This window comes from Helianthus annuus, chromosome 9 (genome assembly GCF_002127325.2).
Source record: "Helianthus annuus cultivar XRQ/B chromosome 9, HanXRQr2.0-SUNRISE, whole genome shotgun sequence".
Lineage (NCBI taxonomy): Eukaryota > Viridiplantae > Streptophyta > Magnoliopsida > Asterales > Asteraceae > Helianthus > Helianthus annuus.
The window spans coordinates 82,774,747-82,797,110 of NC_035441.2; the positions used below are offsets into that span (position 1 = coordinate 82,774,747).

The 22,364-nt window shown below is 40.0% G+C and overlaps 2 protein-coding genes and 1 long non-coding RNA gene across 3 annotated transcripts; 1 reads left to right on the top strand and 2 right to left on the bottom strand.

Moving 5' to 3' along the window:
- Positions 1-10,760: 10,760 nt before the first annotated feature.
- LOC110875975 lies at positions 10,761-11,408 on the top strand. Its single transcript, XM_022124163.1, has one exon. The coding sequence runs from the start codon at positions 10,761-10,763 to the stop codon at positions 11,406-11,408; it is 648 nt and encodes a 215-aa protein (XP_021979855.1).
- A 2,559-nt stretch (positions 11,409-13,967) lies between these two features.
- On the bottom strand, positions 13,968-18,623 carry LOC110878011 (probable plastid-lipid-associated protein 14, chloroplastic). Its single transcript, XM_022126261.2, has 14 exons — positions 18,361-18,623; positions 17,793-18,110; positions 17,677-17,720; positions 17,524-17,602; positions 17,339-17,455; positions 17,068-17,250; positions 16,908-16,994; positions 16,690-16,769; positions 16,536-16,623; positions 16,353-16,433; positions 16,203-16,279; positions 15,207-15,342; positions 14,875-14,937; positions 13,968-14,715 (listed from the first exon to the last, which is right to left on the bottom strand). The coding sequence occupies exons 2-14, from the start codon at positions 18,069-18,071 to the stop codon at positions 14,071-14,073; spliced, it is 1,959 nt and encodes a 652-aa protein (XP_021981953.1). The 5' UTR covers positions 18,072-18,110; positions 18,361-18,623; the 3' UTR covers positions 13,968-14,070.
- Positions 18,624-19,193: 570 nt separating this feature from the next.
- On the bottom strand, positions 19,194-20,808 carry LOC110874450. Its single transcript, XR_002555961.2, has 3 exons — positions 20,677-20,808; positions 19,965-20,052; positions 19,194-19,393 (listed from the first exon to the last, which is right to left on the bottom strand). It is a non-coding gene; the product is annotated as an uncharacterized LOC110874450 (long non-coding RNA).
- Between the last annotated feature and the right edge of the window lie 1,556 nt (positions 20,809-22,364).

A 22,364-nucleotide genomic window follows, 5' to 3' on the forward strand; every position in this document is an offset into this window, starting at 1 on the left:
TTTACATTCCTTCCCTAGTTACTGGGAACAAACTTACTTTTCCTTCCCTTGTCATTGGGAAACCTTTGGTTAATTACTGTTTATACGGATTGCAACTAACGGCACTAAACGAAACTCTATCACTCAAGTCCCTACTACATAATACCGATTAGTCGCCGGGGCCAGGCGAACGGGTTATTAGTTGATAGCGCTATTTAGGTTTTACCAGCCTCACACCGTGCCCTGGTTTGGGATCGGTCGTGAACTAATGTACTCAGGCATCCGTCAATGATGATAGAACATTGACATCGGGGCATCCTGCGGAAACGCAAACGGTTACCTAGTGTTCGGTATTGGAAAAACAGTTTAGTCGCTAACTTTTGGGGTAGCTCCCCATGGCATGTATAAACGGATAAATTAACTGGTGAAACAAGTTTTGGTAATTAAAACTGGACAAACTAGTGAACTCACTCAGCATTATTGTTGACCCCTTACTGCATGCTTTGCAGGTAACCATTGACGAAGGAGCTTGCTGCTTGGGAACGAGTAGTGTCTGTCCACCCTTGTGTTGGGTGTTACCTTATTTTGAACTATGAACTTGTTTAACTACTACTTTACTTATGCTTCCGCTACTTATTACTGTTTGAACTTGAAACCTTAAACTCTGAACTTGATATTTGCTAATCCTATGGTTAGTAAGTATTACTTTTGTTATCAACTTAATTATTCAGTATAATTGGTGGCTGGATCCTGGTCAGTCACGCCCTCGAAGCGGGTGTTATCCGCAGGTGGATTTTGGGGGTGTGACAGATTGGTATCAGAGCCATTGGTTATAGTGAACTTGGTTTTAAAAAGGGGAAAATCTTTTTGAGAAAAACCAGACTATAACCCGTGACTCGTGACGACACTACACTCCAAGTGCAAGGCTCGACACATTTGACCTCATAGCTCGGACCAGTGTTTACTTGATTGCTTACTTTATGTTTCCTGTTCTGTTATACGTACTAGTGTGCTTAAACTAGATAGATACACCTCTCTCTTCTATCTCATTCTCGCTACATTACGACATCACACTCATACCGTGTTTTCTGGTTATGAAGACAATGAGTGGACGCGGAAGAGGAAACATTAACATGACACAGGCTCAGTTCACTAACCTGCTCAACACAGTGGCTGCAGCTTTCGCAGCTCACCCTATAGGTAAGCTCGTTGTTTTAGGATGTTTAGATCCTACCGCCACATCGCCTTTTCGCCTCTAAACCTATACGCTTCGCTTCTCACGAACAGGTCAGCATGCACCTGCGCAACCACCAGTGTGTACTTTCAAAACTTTCATGGATTGCAAGCCTCTCCCTTTCAACGGCACTGAGGGTGCCATAGGTCTTCTGCATTGGATTGAGAAAATTGAAGCTGTCTTTGCTGTCTGTGAGTGTCCCCCTGCGAATTGGGTGAAGTTTGCTACTGCTACGCTTGAAGGAAGCGCGCTTTCCTGGTGGAAGGCGCAGATTCAGATGTTTGGGTTGGAAACTGCTAATGCTACTGCGTGGGAGGATTTCAAGGACATGATTAAGGAGGAATACTGTCACCGGGATGACATCCACAAGCTTGAGAATGAGTACTATGCGCTTAAGATGGTTGGGTCAGAGATTGAGACCTACACCAAACTGTCTAATGACTATGCTGCTCTTTGCCCAAACATGTCTCGACCCATGTATCGAAGAATCGAACTGTACATCAAGGGTTTGGCTCCAGAAATTCGAAGCCATGTAACTTCAGCCAACCACACTACCATTCAGCCGATCGTTCGACTTGCTCACAAACTTACTGATCAGGCCGTAGAAGAGGGCAGGTTGCCCAAAAGGATCAGTGCTACTGTCGGAACTTCTAGTGACAACAAGCGTAAGTGGGAAGGAAATCAAAGCAAGGATGCTAACCCCACTCAGGCCCCAGCACAGCAAAGGAAAACTGACAACAACAAAGGCACTCAGCAGCAGGGTGGCTACCGGGGAAGCTACCCTAAGTGCAACAAGTGTAACAGACACCACAATGGGGCATGTAACAAGGGTCAGTGTCAGCGATGCCACAAGATGGGGCACGAAGCCAAGGATTGTAGAAGTCAGTTCCCAGCAAGACAGAATCAGCAACAACCCCAACAGCAACAGCAGCAGGGAAACGACCGAGCATGTTTTAAGTGTGGAGCTGAGGGGCACTTTAAGAAGGATTGCCCTGAACTGAATCAGAATCGCAACAACAATCAGGGAGCTGGAAACAACAATCAGAACAACAATGCGGGGAATGGTGCTAGAGGAAGGGCTTTTGTGATTGGAGCTGGAGAAGCAAGGAATGACCCCAATGTCGTGGCGGGTAAGTTCCTACTCGATGATCGTTATGTTTCTGTGTTATTTGATTCCGGTGCCGATGCTAGTTATGTGTCCCTACGTATTAGTAAGAAGCTTAAGCGTCCGCTTTCGTTACTAAGTTCTCCTCATATCGTCGAGTTAGCTAATGGTAGAAACATCGAGGCCTCACATGTTATCAAAGGCTGCAAACTAGAGTTGTCTGGTCAGACATTTAGTATCGATCTTTTCCCTGTTACTCTTGGAAGCTTCGACGTCGTTATTGGTATGGATTGGTTATCCAAGCATCGCGCTGAGATCCTCTGTCAAGAGAAAGCAGTTCGTATTCTCCGTCGTTCTGGCAAACCCCTCATTGTACAAGGTGGCAAAGGCGGAGAAATCTCCGGCGTTATCTCTTTCTTGAAGGCCCAGAAGTGTTTACGAAAAGGGCACACCGCTATCTTAGCACTTGTCACCAACACACAGGAAAAGGAAAAGAGGATTGAAGATTTTCCGGTAGTGCGTGACTATCCCGAGGTATTTCCTGAGGAACTACCTGGACTCCCTCCCCACCGTCAGGTCGAATTTCAAATCGAGCTAGCTCCCGGAGCAGCGCCAATAGCTCGTGCGCCTTATCGACTAGCCCCCGCAGAATTGAAGGAACTCTCTACTCAACTACAGGAACTTTTGGATAAAGGGTTTATTCGCCCTAGTTCATCACCCTGGGGAGCACCGGTACTCTTTGTTAAGAAGAAAGATGGCACGTTCCGAATGTGCATTGACTATCGTGAGCTGAACAAGGTTACCATCAAGAATCGTTACCCTCTCCCACGAATCGACGACTTATTCGATCAGCTACAAGGATCGAGCTACTATTCTAAGATCGACCTACGGTCAGGTTATCATCAGTTGAGAGTACGTGATGAAGACATCTCCAAAACTGCATTCAGAACTCGTTATGGTCATTATGAATTCCTCGTTATGCCCTTTGGAATGACCAACGCGCCCGCGGTGTTCATGGATCTAATGAACCGAGTGTGCAAGCCTTACCTCGACAAATTTGTGATCGTGTTTATAGACGACATCCTGATCTACTCGAAAAGTCAAGAAGAGCATGAACAACACCTACGTCTTATTCTGGAACTCCTTCGCAACGAACAGCTGTACGCCAAATTCTCGAAATGTGACTTCTGGCTTCGAGAAGTCCATTTCCTCGGCCATGTGGTTAATAAGGACGGAATTCATGTGGACCCAGCTAAGATCGAATCGATAAAGAACTGGCCTACACCTAAGACTCCCACTGAAGTTCGCCAATTCTTGGGATTGGCAGGTTACTACCGCAGATTCATTCAGGGATTCTCAAAGATTGCACAACCCCTCACTACGCTCACTCAGAAAGGCGTCACCTACAGGTGGAATGAAGCACAGGAATCTGCTTTTCAGAGGCTTAAGGATAACCTCTGTAGTGCTCCTATTCTCTCGTTGCCTGAAGGCACTGACGACTTTGTGGTTTACTGCGATGCGTCTATTCATGGGCTCGGTTGCGTGTTGATGCAACGCGAGAAAGTTATTGCCTACGCATCTCGACAACTCAAGACACACGAAAGGAACTACACAACGCATGATTTGGAACTGGGAGCAGTGATCTTTGCGCTTAAGATATGGAGACATTACCTGTACGGTACCAAGTGCACCATTTACACCGATCACAGGAGTCTCGAGCATATCTTCAAGCAAAAGGAATTAAACATGCGACAACGTAGATGGGTCGAACTCTTGAATGACTACGAATGTGCCATAAAGTATCATCCGGGCAAGGCCAATGTCGTGGCAGACGCCCTCAGCCGAAAGGACACCATACCAAAGCGCGTGCGAGCGTTACAACTTACCATCCAGTCTAGTCTCCCTACTCAGATTCGAAATGCCCAGACTGAAGCTCTGAAACCGGAAAACGTCAGGGCTGAGTCCCTGCGAGGATCGAGACAACGATTAGAGCAAAAAGAAGACGGCGCCTACTATGTGGCAGGGCGCATTTGGGTCCCACTTTACGGAGATCTACGAGAGCTTGTGATGGACGAAGCCCATAAGTCCCGTTATTCAGTACATCCTGGTTCAGATAAGATGTACCACGACTTAAGGACCACTTACTGGTGGCCTGGCATGAAAGCCCACATAGCAGCATACGTTAGCAAATGTTTGACCTGCGCAAGAGTCAAGACTGAGTATCAGAAACCGGCAGGCCTACTCCAGCAACCCGAAATCCCGAAGTGGAAATGGGAGCAAATTTCCATGGATTTTGTTATGGGGCTACCTAGATCTCAACGCGGGAATGACACTATTTGGGTGATAGTAGATCGACTGACTAAGTCTGCACACTTTCTGGCCATTAAGGAAACAGACAAGTTTTCTACCTTGGCAGAGATCTATTTAAAGGAAGTAGTCTCCAGGCACGGGGTGCCAACTTCTATTATTTCCGACCGAGACGCTCGTTTTACTTCCGAGTTGTGGCAAGCTATGCACAAATCCTTTGGCTCACGTTTGGACATGAGCACCGCTTACCACCCACAAACGGATGGGCAGTCTGAACGCACCATCCAAACCCTGGAAGACATGCTTAGGGCATGTGTGATCGATTTTGGCAAGAACTGGGAGAAGCATCTACCGCTGGTGGAATTCTCCTACAACAACAGCTACCACACTAGTATTCAGGCGGCACCTTTTGAGGCATTATACGGTCGTAAATGCCGATCACCTCTTTGCTGGGCGGAAGTCGGTGATAGTCAGCTCACAGGCCCAGAACTAGTGGTAGATACAACGGAAAAGATTTCACAGATAAGGCAACGCATGGCGGCAGCTCGTGACCGTCAGAAAAGCTACGCTGACAAGCGTAGGAAACCGCTAGAATTCCAGGTCGGGGACCGGGTTCTACTTAAAGTCTCACCCTGGAAGGGTGTGGTTCGTTTTGGTAAACGAGGCAAGCTGAATCCACGATATGTTGGACCATTCGAAATTACCGAGAAAATCGGTAAGGTTGCTTATAGATTGAACCTACCTGCAGAGCTGAGTGCAGTGCACAATGTCTTTCACGTGTCCAATCTGAAGAAGTGTCTGTCAGATGAAACACTCATAATTCCTTTCAAGGAACTAACTATTGATGAACAGCTACACTTTACTGAGGAACCGATTGAGATTACGGATCGAGAGATCAAAACCCTCAAACGTAGCCAGATACCTCTCGTGCGAGTTCGTTGGAACTCACGACGTGGCCCAGAGTTTACCTGGGAGCGGGAAGACCAGATGAAGTCCAAGTATCCCCAGTTGTTCCCAAACGAAACCCCCAGCACTGAAGCTACAACTGAATTTCGGGACGAAATTCCAAACTAACGGGGGGATGATGTGACACCCCGTTAAAAACGCTAGCTTGGCAGTGGCTGCCTTAACTTTCGGGACGAAAGTTCTTAAAACTTGGGGATAATGTGACACTCTAGGTTTTTCCGAATGAACACCTTGTAATATTTTGTGTATATATAAATATTATTAAATGGAAACGTGACTTTTACATGATATGTGTGATATGTATGTAATATATATATATATATATATGTATGAGAGTCGAGACCACGACTCGAGACCACGACTCGCAACCACCCGGTTGCGAGTGGGCCACTAGGTCTCGAGTGGGCCTTTGGGCCGTAACCGGTTTGGGCCGAAACCCCTTAGCCTATGTTGAACCTTGTATATAAAACCCCAACCTTTCCTCACTTTCCTTCATTTGTTACACAACACACAAACACGCTCCTTCTATTCTCTCTCAACTAGAAAACCCTCAACAACATTCCATCTCTTCCAACTTTCGGTTCAAGCTCAAGAATCTCGGACAAGAATCTCGGACAAAATCATCACTCGGACACTCCATCTTCTCGGTTCCTTTCTCTTTGTTTTCGGCTTCTTCTTCTAACCGGTTAGTGTCCTATTTTGTGTGGAAGATGCTTTGAATGTTTGATAAATGAAATGTTTATAAACTAGAAAATGGTTAGTTAAAATTGTTATGCATGACTTTTAGGATGATTTGTGAAGTTTGGCTATATGTGTAAACCTCTACATATGAAAGCTTGATAATATGTTTATAATGGCTAAAGAATAATGGTTTATGAATGATTAGGGCCAACCGAGTTATGTTTAATGTCACAAAGTGTATGTTTTCTTGTTTTTACATCATGATCTTGTTAGAAATATGTGATTTTCGGTCCAAAATGTATGATTTTGTTAAAGTGAAAACCCTAGAAAACTATGAATATAGGATGAACTTGTTGAATGTGGTTTGAAGATTCAAAAATGGCAAAGTTTGATCTATTTGGTTTAATAGTCAGATTAGGCAAAGTGTTAGTAGAAACCTTATTGGTTGTTTCCTGATTTGGGCCTGATTACATTGTACTAATGGGACTGATGTATCTGCATCATCACGTGTACATGAAAGGGACAGCATTCCGACTCGCAACCGCGCCGTTGCGACTCGCAACCATGGCATGACAACTCGAGACCACGCCGTTGCGACTCGCAACCATAGCAGGACAACTCGAAACCACACGATTGCGACTCGAGACTACGACGGTTGCGACTCGCAACCACAGCATGATGACTCGAGACCACACGGTTGCGACTCGCAACCATAACGTGACAAGCCGAGACCTCCTGGTTGCGACTCGAGACCATCTGGTTGCGACTGGGCTGTCCACTTTGGTTATTGGGCCATTATGTGTATTATGGGCTACCTGTTAACTGGACTATGTGATGCTGTTTGACTGTGTTACTGTTAGGGCCGGCCCAATAACCCACCGTCTAATTATATGCATTATACGTGTTAGTTATGTGTAAGTTTTTACGTGATTACTTGTACACCGAACCTGACCTATACCGGTAACCATGTTAGGACGTGGTGACCAACGTGTTTGACAAGTAATATAAATCTACCGAGCAACCCAAGGTGAGTTCACAACTTAAAAGCATGCGTCCCGGTGGTTTGGGACACGAGACTAAGACAACCCTATCCCCTTGTAAAAGGGGATACCATTTACATTCCTTCCCTAGTTACTGGGAACAAACTTACTTTTCCTTCCCTTGTCATTGGGAAACCTTTGGTTAATTACTGTTTATACGGATTGCAACTAACGGCACTAAACGAAACTCTATCACTCAAGTCCCTACTACATAATACCGATTAGTCGCCGGGGCCAGGCGAACGGGTTATTAGTTGATAGCGCTATTTAGGTTTTACCAGCCTCACACCGTGCCCTGGTTTGGGATCGGTCGTGAACTAATGTACTCAGGCATCCGTCAATGATGATAGAACATTGACATCGGGGCATCCTGCGGAAACGCAAACGGTTACCTAGTGTTCGGTATTGGAAAAACAGTTTAGTCGCTAACTTTTGGGGTAGCTCCCCATGGCATGTATAAACGGATAAATTAACTGGTGAAACAAGTTTTGGTAATTAAAACTGGACAAACTAGTGAACTCACTCAGCATTATTGTTGACCCCTTACTGCATGCTTTGCAGGTAACCATTGACGAAGGAGCTTGCTGCTTGGGAACGAGTAGTGTCTGTCCACCCTTGTGTTGGGTGTTACCTTATTTTGAACTATGAACTTGTTTAACTACTACTTTACTTATGCTTCCGCTACTTATTACTGTTTGAACTTGAAACCTTAAACTCTGAACTTGATATTTGCTAATCCTATGGTTAGTAAGTATTACTTTTGTTATCAACTTAATTATTCAGTATAATTGGTGGCTGGATCCTGGTCAGTCACGCCCTCGAAGCGGGTGTTATCCGCAGGTGGATTTTGGGGGTGTGACAGATAAGCTTATCGATGAACTCGGTCACTACATTTCTAATATGAAAAAAGATAGTCGGTTTGATAACTTGAATGGGGTTAGTGATCTTGCCAAAAGGATGGTGGAAACAAGGAAACACATTGAGTATCAGTTGGTCTATCGTTTAATAAAGTTGTCACTAGTTTTACCGGTTGCAACGGCTAGTGTTGAAAGGAGTTTTTCTTCAATGAAGCTTGTGAAGACAGAATTACGTAATAGAATGGGTGATGGATACATGAACGATTCTTGCATTTGTTACATTGAAAAGGAGTTCTTACAAAAAGTTTCCGTTGAGAGTGTAATGCAACGTTTTCAAAAGATGAAAACTCGTCGTCAACAACTTTAGGTAGTTTTTTTTATTTGTAAAGACTATCGTATTTTATATTATGTGATTTTAAATTTCTAATGACGATTTTCTTTTCATCATTGTATCTTACTTTTATTATGTGGTGAACCTTACCCGATCCGAACTATCGAACCGACCCGAAATTCTTTATGTTCAGTAACATGAAATTGGAGTATCTAAAAAAGTGAACCCAGTGAAAAATATTCCTGGATCCGCCACTGGATTCAAGTCATGGTGTTTTATCTGGAGACATTGTTCATAGCGTGGTGTTATAAACATCTGGAGACATTGACTATGATTCAAGTCATGGTGTTTTATCTAGAATCCAAAAAACATTGTATTGCAATTTAAAGATGATGAAAAGAAGATATGAACAATATATGATTAAAAGATGTTGCGATTAAAAGATGATGAAGAAGATAAAACAATCAGATGTATAAAATCGTAAAAACAAATATGTTTCCTAAAATTTCTCCTAAAATAGTTAACACATGATCTCATTTCCTTTAATTGACTTTAACTACCATTAGGAGTAAATTACATTATTACCCTTATTCATTAATATAATTGATGGACACATGTCAACACCAGATTATTTCTTACACTTCTCACATTTTGGGCACTTTTTACAGGATCCTTTACCTATATATATATATATATAGGGAGCCGCTAGAATGAGAACCACCTCGAGTTGTAAGAACCGCGAGAACTACACCCCACGGAGCGCCGTTCGCCATGATTTTTTTTACAAGTAGATGTGTATATTATAAACACAGCCGTAAAAAATCATAGCGAACGGCGCTCCGTGGGGTGTAGTTTTTTACACCACAAGTTTGGTGAAAAAAAAAGAAAAAAGAAAAAAAATTAAAAAACACCAAACTTGTGGTGTAAAAAACTACACCCCACGGAGCGCCGTTCGCCATGATTTTTTACGGCTGTGTTTATAATACACACATCTACTTGTAAAAAAAAATCATGGCGAACGGCGCTCCGTGGGGTGTAGTTCTCGCGGTTCTTACAACTCGGGGTGGTTCTCATTCTAGCAGCCCCCTATATATATATATATATATATATATATATATATATATATATATATATATATATATATATATATATATATATATATATATATATATATATATATATAGAGAGAGAGAGAGAGAGAGAGAGAGAGAGAGAGAGAGAGTCCGGTTTTTAAATTCGGTCCGATCGATCCGACCGGTTCAACCAATGAACCGGTAAAGAGACCGGTTTGATGTCCGGTCCGATCATGAAAACCTTTCTATATATAACAATTACTGTCTGACCTTAGGAGCAATCAAACAATTAGCCAAAGATTGTAGCTTATTTACTGTAGTGCCATTGGTAAAAAAACAATTTTTTTTTACGCCAGTTCATTCATCATCATCATCATACTCAGTACATCCCACCAATAGCAAAGGTAAGGTAGGGTATGAGGAGGGTAGATGTAAACAACCTTCTATCCCGTAGAAATAGAGAGGCTGTTTTCAGTGAGACCCCCAGCTCGATTATAGTTTTGTATCACGCTGGTTCATTGTGATTTTTTTTTCTTTGGTCTGTTGGGGCCCATTTAGACACACATATTTTGAAAACCCTATATAATAATACAAAATAATAAATTAAACATATATATATTTTTTATGGATAAGTTATATTTATTAATCTTACATGAAGTTTCAACGCAATATAATCGATTCTTATACTTTTTTAGTATTTTAATAGTGCTTTGTTTATTATTTGATTTGAATCATTTGCGTTTGTCAATCTAAAAAAATACGTTAATATATTTATTTCTTTTAACATTACAATATGACGTTCTTTTTATTTTAAATGGGTGTATTTAAAACAAACTTTATTTTTGCATTGTAAACTATATCAGTACTGATATCGTAACGAAGTCGCATAAAACCGTATCGAACCAAACCGGTATCAACGTTTTGATAGGTATTCGACTTTATGGTCATCGATGGATAAAAATATATATAAATATTCTTTTGTGCATATCACGATTTTATTTTATAAATTTTCTCTTACTATTGCTATAGCGAGTATCGATATTATAACGAACCAAACCGATACCAAACAATTTCCCACCGAGTAGCACGAAGAAATCCAACTAGTTGAAAACAACAAAGGAGGTACAGGCATCTATGAAAGGTGAACACCAATAACAACAAATCTCAGAAGCCCTAAACTCGTCAAAATGACAAGTGATCTAGCGATGCAAGCTGCTTTCATTTTGATTACGATCTTGATGTTCATGTGGATGCAAAAAATACCTCAAAACCTGCTCACCAAATTCCGTTACAGAAACCGATCAAGCTACGACGCCAAGCGTCACTTCATCACCGGCGCTCAACTCTTAGCTAAATCCAGATCTACAAAAGACCACGCGTCCTCTGTTAGACTGGCCAAATCAGCCGCCGATGAAGCCGACAAATCGATCTCGCTTGATCCAAACGACGCCGCATCTCACATACTCAAAGCACTGGCTCTGGATGCGCAAGGTTTGATCTCAGCGGCGGTGGAGTCGCTGGACGTGGCGTTGTCGCCGCTGACGGCGAAGTCGCTGAGCTACGCCGAGAGAGGAGACGCTCTGTTGAAAAGAGCAGAGATCAAGGTCAAGGGGAGCAAGAGAGGCCGAGTCGACTCAGCGATCGAAGACCTGGTGGAATCGGTCAAACTCAAAGGGGATAATCCAAAGGCGTATTGGTTGCTGGGAGAGTGTTACGAGAAGAAAACAATGAAAGATGAAGCGGTTGATGCGTATGAGCGTGCGCTTAGGATTGACCATGAATGTGTTGCGGCTCGGGATGCGTTGAACCGCTTGGGTTCAACCCAATCCCAATGACATCCACAAAACTCCCTCCACATGCTTCCCCTATGGGTTTTTCTCATAAATTACATTTTAAATTATTGTTGATTCTCATTTTGATTGCTTACTTACTTACTGCATGAAGTTTGTTATGTTTCAAAGTAGGGGTGTGCAAAAAACCAAATTAATCGAACCATAACTGAATTAACCGACAAAATCGAACCGAATAAACCGAACTAAATAAAAAACCGGTGGGTCGGTTAATTGTTTTTTTGTAAACCGAAAGTAGCGGGTCGGTTATGGTTATCATTTTTTCATACCCATCATAACCGAATCGAACCGACATGTAATAAATCTTTGTAGGATTTAGGATTTTTCACCATATTTTTAATATTTGATGTTTTGACGGAAGGTTTTTAGTACTTATGAGTTTTCATATCATTTTGTGGTTTTAGTTGAATGTTTCATTGAATTTATGGAATGTATCATATCACTTTATATGAATATTCGATATTAATTGCTATTAATATTATAGATTATATGTATTTTTTTAATTCTATGTAATATACTAATATATACAAATATGCAATAACAATTTATTTAATGTTAAAAACAATTAAGCTATTTTTAGCTAAGTAAATACACGGTTAACCACCCATAACCGATCCACTATAACCATCAAAACCGAATAACCATAACCACCATAACTGATCGGTTATGGTTATGATTTTTGGTCAAAACCGAACCAAACTGACCCATGCACACCCCTATTTCAAAGTAAATTACTTTTTTTTTACTTTTAGTGGTTGTAACCATTTGATTTTAAAATTAAACTAGTTTTTTACCCGTCGCGCGTTGCGGCGGCGTAATACGCGAAATGATAACGTATAGACTACAATCAACCAGGTTTCCGAAATAAATTGACGTCAAAACGTATGATAGCTCAAATTTATACCGTCGAATTAAAACGTATTACATTTGATACGATTTGTTTTCAAACAAAATTTATGTCAAAACGTACATAAAAGCATTTAATAATTGACCCAACTGGTTTTCAAACAAACATTACGTTAAAACGTAGAAGAACTCGAATTTGTACCGATATGTCCATAAAAATAAAAGCGTAAGAAATAATTTTAGGGTAAGCTTGAAACTTTAGAAACTTGAAGTTAGAGGGTTATTATGAAATTATAGCAAAGTTACGTGTCAAAAGTTTGAAGGTTAAAAAGAAGTTACAAAGTATAGGGGCTTTTTTGTCAAGTTAAAAATTAGAAGGCTCATTTTTATCAAGTTAAAAAGTTGGTTTTTGTGAATTCAGAAATTTGAGGGGGGGGGGGGGTATCAACTAAGAAAAGTTAAGGTGAATTTTATCAAAAGAGAAAGTGGTCACCAACCTTTCAATTTAAGATTATATAAATTGATTAACACCCTGAGTATCTTTTCTAGGGGTGAGCATTTGTTAATACCCGACCCGATGAGTACCCGACCTGACCCGAGAACCGAACACCATATAAATGGATACCTGAAATAATACCCTACATTTAGGGTCGGTTCCGGTTCCCTTTAATCTCGGTTTTAGGTAAACATCGAGTCATTACCCGAACCTAATAATTAATCAAAATCCATTCAGTGAAGCACTGTTCAATCCTACAGCAATGCATTCCAGCAGTGTTTTTGAAGCTTGAGTTCAATCCTGCCGACCGGCTGCGAACAACCTGCAGACCAGCTACGAACAGTCTGCTTACCGTCTGCGAAGAGGTCTGCAAATTGGCTGCAAACAGTCTGCATACCGGTTGTGAACAGACCTCTTTACCGACTGCGAATAGGCCTCTTCTCGGGCTTAATTGAAGATTCGCCAAACATGATAGTAAACAGATTAACAACTCTTTAATGTTAACCCAGATACACTCATGACTCATACACAAAAGACACGCTTAACTGATGTAAATATATCTTTTTTACGCATTTTTAGTGACTGTATAAAAAACGATTTAACAATGAGGCTAAGATCAAAAACGATTTAACCCGACTGTGATAGCTGCTCGTTGATAGCCAATCGACAGTATGATCATACAGTTTGGTAGCCAGTCGCTTTTAAAATCAGTACGACAGTATGATCTTACAGTTTGCATAAAACAGTTTGGTAGCCAGTGGCTTTTAAAATCAGTACGACAATATGATCAATACAATACGTCTTTGGGCAGCGAAGCTTATAGGCTATAGCCGTATATAACTATTACATATACAGAAATGCTGTTAACACATATTAATTTTTTAATATATTATATTTGAAAATGATTGTGAATGGAGGAAAGAGAAAAAATAATGATAAAAGTATAAAAATATTATTTAATTTAAAAAATAAAGAAAAAACGAAGATTAAAAATTAAATGAGAAATATGGTGAATTTTTGGGGAAAATGAGCTAGAAAAGGGGTTTAAATGGTCATATTAGTGTTTTCCAATATTCAAATCGTGTAACCGATAAAAACTGGTTCCAAACCGGGGTTTTGTCGGACCGGATACTGGTTCGGGTTGATTTTGACCTCCAAAAATACAAACCGAAGGGGTACCGGCAGTATTTAGTGGTTCGACATTAAACTAAAACTAAAATATACACTCTGAATCGACAATTGTTTTTTTCTAAAGTGTGCTTATAACAATAATCTCTATGTATATACAAACTACAATATTTGACATCAACATTCAATGCTACACACCCGTGTAAACAAGAGTGCCGATCCATTGACACTTCGAAGAACCATCATCCTAGAATCTATGTAGGTCCCACAAACAATCTTTGACAGATCAAACATTTCTGGTGGAATTTGCATCCTAACTTCATTAACCACAGACTGTGCCGCCTCAATATCTTTGCTCAAGGGTTCATTTAACACCAGGGTCACATCAATGTCACTGGACACAAGTTTGACCACCGGAAGGCTCGACGGTGGTTCTCTCTGTTGTAACGCTTTCCTCCACTTGTTCCCAGAAAGTTTCTTGATGGCTGATTCTTGGGCGTTGGTTGCAAATGCAGGAGGCAGATTTTCATTTTCTTCGTCTTTTATGTAATGCCGTTTTCCAGATGTTAATCTGAATGTGGAATTTACTACAAGTTTTCCATGAATCCCGATTTTGTCATGTGGCCAATCTTTGCCAACTAGGACCCTAAAGTTGACATCAGAGGTGAATGACAAGGGTTGTTTTGTTTTTGATGGTTGGGTTATTGTAAGGTGCACGTCTCCGATGAGCACACGGGAAGGTGGTTGGCGAGTGGTTAGTCCTACGTGGCGCCCCGTGCAGTAAGCCAATCTCCATCTTCCAGGTAGCAACCCTAGCCAGTTCTGCAAAGGTGGTTATTGTTGTACATACATGATTATCTTGTTTTGCAACCATAATTAATCATCATTTGAAAAAACCAAAGTGTAACCTGGCCCGACCCGCATCTACTGGTACTAAAAGTTACCCCTTTTGGCATATTAAGAGAGTATGATATTACTAACCTTTGGCTTTGAATAAGGATTCAACATCTCCATTAACTCAAGGAAGTGAGCAAGCCTGATGCGCTGAAGGATAAACAGTAGTAAAATCATAAAGAGCTAGCTAATACAGTTGAAGCTTCTAAATTTGAAACAGAGAAAACTCTAGCATAATATCACTTTATCCACACACATATATATATATATATATGATTTACTTAAATAATATAATCCTTATAGTCATGATTGGCACACCACCGGATTACTGAAACACCTATTTTGACAACCAACATGACCACTTTGTGATCTCTACAGAAAACCCCAAAACACTCATTCTATAGTAATATGGAAAGAACCTGTTGGTGGCCATATATGTACTCCTCGGTAATTCTAACTGCAGTTGATCCCAGACTCCATCTGATGATGTCCATTGATGGGTTTACTCGCCATCTCGGTCCACACAGAAATGGGTGTCTCAGAGCTTCTAAACATCTGCAACAAAGTATGCATGTATTAACTAAATCTTAATACAAGTACAAAATAAGGAATTTATCGCTGTAGTACAAAATAAGCAGCTTTTCCCGCATTACTGCCACATCAAATGTGCAGAAAGTTGTTTTGAATAGATAGATTCGTAATTGTGTACATCACTTTCAAGGTACGTTTTACTTAAGAGATGGCAGTTTCAACCTATCTACTTACAATTGTGTTGATGTGGATCATGTTCAATATCTAACAGATCAAACGGGTAAAACTAAAAAAAAAGTTTAAAATACATGGGTCAAACAGGCCAAAGAGGTCGAAAGGAAAGTATATTTTGAATGCATAATACCTCTTTAATCACTTTATGTCTTTATCTAAAAAAAGGTAGATTAATATTGTAAAATATTTAACACACCAATTATTTATCAAAAAAAAATAAAATAAATAAATAAGTGTGTTGGGTCAACCCAACCAGTACCGAAAAGTACCCACTGCACCCATCCTACTTGACCTTGTCTAGTTTATGTTCATCAATATGACAACATTTCCATGGACGGATTTTCAGTAAACTATGCACATTTCTAACTTGATTTCTTTTTTAACAGAAGAAATCATGATTCTAACTGATTTTGTTTAAAAACAAAGACATACGGTTGCAAGAATCTAATCGAAAAAGAAATTAAAATGTTTAACTTGGCACAGAGTTTTAACCAAGTGGTTGACTATTTCTTAAATATCTAAGAATGAAGACAAAAAAGGGATCATTAACATCAACTATCAGTAATTAATAATGAATGATATTGGGTGAAAACTGAAAAGGAAACTGCGTCAACTTTCAGGTATTGTATAATACTATGTGCTCGTTTTACCTTATTCTATTAAGTGGTCTAGTTGCAACAAGTAATGATAACAGGTGCCAGCCTGCACCCCAGTTCCTATCTAGCATCTGTAATGGAAATAACATATAAATAAATGCAATGGCGTGCAAGTACCGAGGAGAACTATGTTAGAGATTATACCTGCAGCCCAACATTTCCATGTGATGAATTCATGTTAAAAGTTCTTAGTAGAAATTCACGCAAGCAGGAAGGATCATTCCCCTGTGTCATTAACAACAACAACAACAGATGGATACAAACAAATTAGAGTGAGAAGAATCTTTTATTACATAAAAAAAATATGGTCAATCACGGGTATCTTACCTTATTGAGGAATGCTTTGAACTTTGTGAAGATAAGCGGATCCATAAGCTCCCTCAATATCATCTTTACCATGATGAATCCAAGACATCTAAATGAATAAATAAAATTAGCGTAGGATAATTCCATCTTCCTTTTATTTTCCTCTGCTGCATACCTCATGTCAAACGCAATCATCATTTGTTGTCTGTCTGTGTCATCCTCGAAAAAGTCAGCAGCATTCCCCAATATTCCTACCTGACAGTTATAAAGCACATACATCACAAGAAGCATTGTCATAAATAATACAACATCACAGATACAACGTACTCCCCCCCACCCCCCCAAACAGATTTCATACTTCAACAATAGTGAATACTACGATCAAGAACTCACTTTGATATGTCTATCGACTGGACTTATATGAACATTCTCCAGTCTGAGCTCTGTATGGGCAAGTCCATGACTATGTAAGTAATTTACCTGCAATACAAAATCAACACAAACATTAAAAAAAACATCCTTCCAATGCGTTGTCATAAATAATACAACGTACTCCGATTAGTAGATCTCGCATCAGAATTCGAATAACACGCAGCTGGCGAGAAACAGCTGGCCCACCAACGGTATCATCACCCACCCGTCTCACCGATTCTTCATCCAAAGCAAGTGTAGCTTCCAATGTGGGTAGCCAATCCGCCTGACGAAGCCAGTGCCTCAAAGAAAAACTACCATGATACTGATAATTAAGAAAAACAAAAGCGGGAATTATTTCATGGAGAATGAAGGGAGGGTATTTGTTTGTATCAGGTATCAGTATCACCTACCCCATGAACAAGGGTAAATGAGCCCTCATCATCCATTGTCTGAGGACACACATAACCATGAACTTGCATCGAATAAGAATGGTACATCAGCTTACGGCGGGCCAGTTTCTTTAGAACCTGCAATATCCATTTTGACGAATATGAGTGAATCCATGCCAAAATTTCAAATAAGGAAGCAGAAGCACCTGCATAGCACGTTTCCCTCTTCGCTGTGCTTGAGAAGTAGTAAGCCGTCTAAGCACCACCTTTGTATTATTTAATGGGCTGCACGTTCATACGTTAGATTCCACATGTGTATAACAAAAAAAAAAAAAAAAAAGAGTTTCTTCAGCATGTACCTATCAGAATTTACAATAATGGCTTCAAAAACAGCCTCATCGCCCTACAAAAAGGCTCCAAACAGTCAACACAAGAGATGAAAGTGAAATATGATAAAATATGATTTTGTACATACCCGTCCACCTAGGCCAATGCTAACCCGATCACTAATCTTGAAATCAGAAAAAGTAAACTTGGTGACATGGCTGAATTCTTCTCCCTCCAAAAAACCGGAAGTAGAAACACTAGCATCCTCTTGTTCAAACTCCAGAGATAATGAACACTTGATTTGTTTCCGGAAGGAGCCATGGTTTGTTGCCATTCGAGGCAAGCAGCTTGGTTTGAAGAGTGTTGTGGGCAAATTCTTATGGTAACATGATGTTGATTGGATCAGGGCAGATGAATACAAAGCCATTTGATTTGATTTGATTCAGATTCTAATTCTCTCACAGCACTGCCCGGACAAAAACTAAGCAAATTTATTACCTATTTTATAAAATAACACAAACACTGCATGTACCACCTACCCCCCTCTTCAATTAACGTATCTGAACCCAAAATTATAACAAAGAAAGAAAGTAGAGAATAATATTTCAGTTCAGACATCGAAATGTTGTTCAACAGATTGGCTTTCATATCATACAATTGTTGAATTAATAACGAGAATCAAATGAAAGAATAGAGGGTAGAGAGAGAAGACTGACCTGATCAAATTGGCATGAGGACGAGGAGGGAAATTGGGGATTATTTGTGCGGAGGATATATAAATAATATATTGACGACTATTCAGAACAAGAGTTGCGTGTGTTAGGTACCTATTGACGCGCGTCTACACCATGTCTACGTCCATCTCGCGCGTCTATAACTCATTGGCGCGCGTGCTCCCTTAATATCTTCACGATCTCAATCTACACACTAGTTCAATTCCCATACGTTATACATAACTCAGACTTTCTACTCCCCTAAACTCTATTTGACTCGTCATCACTACTCAACTATTTTATAAAAATACAAATGCGGCTCTCAAACAACGTTGCAAGTATAGAATAATGTTACTAGTGAGTCGGTTTCAATTACTTCGATATAAAACTAGTATAACTTCAGCACACTATCGAAATGGATATGTCTAAGACTAAGTGTAATGGGCGGTAGATCACGGGGAAAGTGGCCATGGCGCCCCATAGCGCCACGGAACACCGCTACAGGCGACGCTATGGGGTGCAAAATCTTGTTCCCGTTATATATATAGCGGCGTGAAGGAAGAAAGATTCAAAGCCCCACTCACACACATATATACATACATACATATATACAAAGCCACATACATATATAACCCCACTACACCCTCTTGTGATATGAAGCCCCTCTCTTATGCGTTTCGCCACTTGTCGCATAACGCCCCACAAAGAACTTTATGACTATACATGGCCTAAGAGTGAAGGGGTATAGTCCCAAATACCGCACAGGCAACAACCAATCTCATGCGCACGCAGACACTTTGTAACGTCCTAACACATTTTAACCTAAGATTCGCAGCGGAAAAAAAACATATGTAAAATTTCTTTCATGATTCTCTTCATTTCGCTTAAATACATTATTCTCTTTTTATAAATTAATGAAAACTAACATACATACTTCAAATTAAGTGACCACATCCACACCCACGTACAATCCACGACTTGACTCGATCTTCGACCGCGTACACTTCTTGACGAAATATCTATAACCCTGTACAGCCTGCAGTCATCACATTCAATCACAACATTAGCAAGCGGTGACATAATACAAATAATCTTAACACATGCATAATAAAGCGTCAACATATCATGCTTTCTCTTATACTAGCCCCTTCATCCATCCATTCGATCACTCGCATCGGATTGCGGAGTCAACCTTCTCTTCCATAGTTACATGCTATACTTCACATCAATTCTCAATAGAAAAACGGTTAGTATCATTAGCTTCCCTTTATATGAACATGTCCTCAAATACACATAACTCGACTTATTCATTCAAGCATATAATTAAATACCCACTCAAACATGTATTCACTTCTATTCATACACGTACTTACAATTTACATCCTACATGTATAACTCCTTAATTCGCCTTTATGCATAATTCATTACGTAAGTTCCCCTTTCTTACCCAAACTTAATCGAATCTCTTTCTTAACCACTTCCAACCCATTCCATTAAAACTTAACTTAGTAATAACATTAATTCATATCTTCTTACATTACATTCAACAATTAACATATATCATAAATACATCACCAAACAAAAGGGTAAGTTCGGAGTTCACTTACCTTGCGCGCCCGTATTTGCGTTCGCGTATTTGATTGAGTCTTCGTAGCCCGTTAGCCTTCAACGCTCCCATCCATCTTGACATGATTCCTATACACTCATGTCATTACAATCACATTCTTATTAGCATATATGCTTATACTTATGAACAACCACATCAAATTCACATCTAACATACGACCTACATAAAGCATACTCAACATCATTAATCCATTTAAACAAGCATAAAGCATACTCGACATCATCCCTACATAATCTTCACATGAACTATATATGTTTACCCATTACTTGCATACAATTTCACTTATTATTGTCTTTTAGACATTTCATCAAACACTTGGCGTGCGTACTACTTCCTAAGCATAATGTACAAGTGCTTTAAGCATGTTCTTCCTTATTTCATCTTATGAACTATCACATTCAAACAAAATCTCATAATCATAAATTTCACTTCAAGTTTAACTATCTTAGTCTATCATACAACACCTTATACAACACAAGATTACACTATAACATCTTCAAGTTCATCATGATCATCATCTTCACACTCATGCAATGGGTTTCATTATAAATCACCCAATTACTTGAAATTATTCATAACACAAGTTCTACTTGGTGTTTCTAACACCTCTACATGCTTAATTTCATACAATTTCATGGATTGATCATAACCCACTTCAAACAAGATCACCAAATCTAAGTTTTAAGACATACCTTATGATCCCCTTATGAAGGTGATCGTTAATTCATGTTCGGTTGTGAATTTGGGCTTCATATAGCCTTTCAATTTGGAGATTTTGATGAAGTTTAGGGTTCTGGCTCCATGGGAGCTTTCCCTGCTCGTTCATGAACACACACACGATGTGTGTGTATGTGTGTGTGTTGTTTTCTTTTAACACAACAACTTTCAAGTTGTTCACTTTGGTCCCTCATGTTTCGTTTTAATTAAACAAGGCTACAACCCTTCGTTTAGTACCAACGATACTAATATTCAACTAGGTTAATTATCCCTAGTTAATATTTATTTACGGGTTCACTTTTACCCCTATCGGTATTTTTACCGTTCCTTTTTTTTATTAACCGGATTTAAATTACCAAACCCATTTTTGGGGTGTTACACACTTAATCTAAAAAATACTCATTTGATCACAATGTTCCATCACAGGCCACTCTCGCTTACGCAGGACAATGTCAGCACTAAGGAGACACGTGGTACACGTGGTACATGGGGTATGGGGCTTGCGTTGGGGCGTGGGTTGGGGGAAAACGCCCAAGCCACCACCCCGGGTGGGCTTGGGTTGGGGCGTGGCCCAAGGGGCGGGAGTTTGGTGTCGGGCGTGAGGCGGGTCTAGCAAGGTGACATGGCGGGCTCTCAATGGCCAAACCAAACTAGCCGTTGGGCTAGCCGTTGGCCAACGGCTATGTTAAAAAAATTATTTTTTCACTATAAATATCACACTTCAATTCCTATTTTTACCACATTCAACCACAATACACTCCACATCTTCTATAATCATCTTCAATTCTCCTTCTACAAAACAAAAAAAAAAATGCATCCTCATAATCGTGGTTATGACCCGAACAACCCGTTTGCATTCCAAGAAAATAATCCTAGCCCACCACCCAATCGTCCAATGCCTCGTCCATTTTTAATACACTCCCCTATGCCCCTTGAAGCGAATTATGCATCGTATATCGGGAATCGTTTGTTTACTAACTTTCCACACAACGACGATTCTATACCTAGTTCGTTTCCACAAACGCCCATCAACCTTTCACCAACTTCCATCAACCTTTCCCAAACCGAAACCGTCCCCGAAACTCAACCACCCAACGATGGTCCTTCCGCCTCAATAGTTCCCAAAAAGAGAAGTCATAAGAAAAAAACCAAGGTAGAGAAAGCACTTGAAACCATCAAACTAAAACAACAAAAATGGGTCGTTAATGAAGAAATTGCATTGGCGAGGGCTTGGTTTTAACAATCTCTACATCCAACTTTAGGTATTCTTAAATATTTTGTAGCCCTTATTTTAATATTTATGGTTATTTTTTATATAACTTTGTAATATATTAAATTTTATTTTTATTAAAATAGGAAATTCTCAACATCGAACTTATTTATGGGAAGCGGTTAGTAGAGCGTTCCATGAAGAAATGGGAAGGGAGGCTTATCGTGAAAACGATAGCTTATCCTCGAAGTGGAGCGAGATAAGCGGCCAACTTACAAAATTCAGTGGTTTTTTAAATAAAGCAAAGCAAAACCTAAAAAGTGGTGAAACCGAAGCCGAAATTGTGACAAATGCATTGGTTACATTCAAAACAAATGTGGGGAGTGACTTCCGTTTCATGCATTGTTGGGAGATTTGTAAGTTCCATCCAAAGTGGGCGAATATCCCTAGTGG

Coding starts and splice junctions, on each gene's coding strand:
- LOC110875975 (XM_022124163.1), top strand. CDS start 10,761: ATGACAAGTGATCTAGCGATGCAAGCTGCTTTCATTTTGATTACGATC.
- LOC110878011 (XM_022126261.2), bottom strand. CDS start 18,071: ATGGCTTTGTATTCATCTGCCCTGATCCAATCAACATCATGTTACCAT. Junction 16,770..16,907: donor CAGTCGATAGACATATCAAA/GTGAGTTCTTGA, acceptor TATAACTGTCAG/GTAGGAATATTGGGGAATGC. Junction 14,716..14,874: donor ATCCTTATTCAAAGCCAAAG/GTTAGTAATATC, acceptor CCACCTTTGCAG/AACTGGCTAGGGTTGCTACC.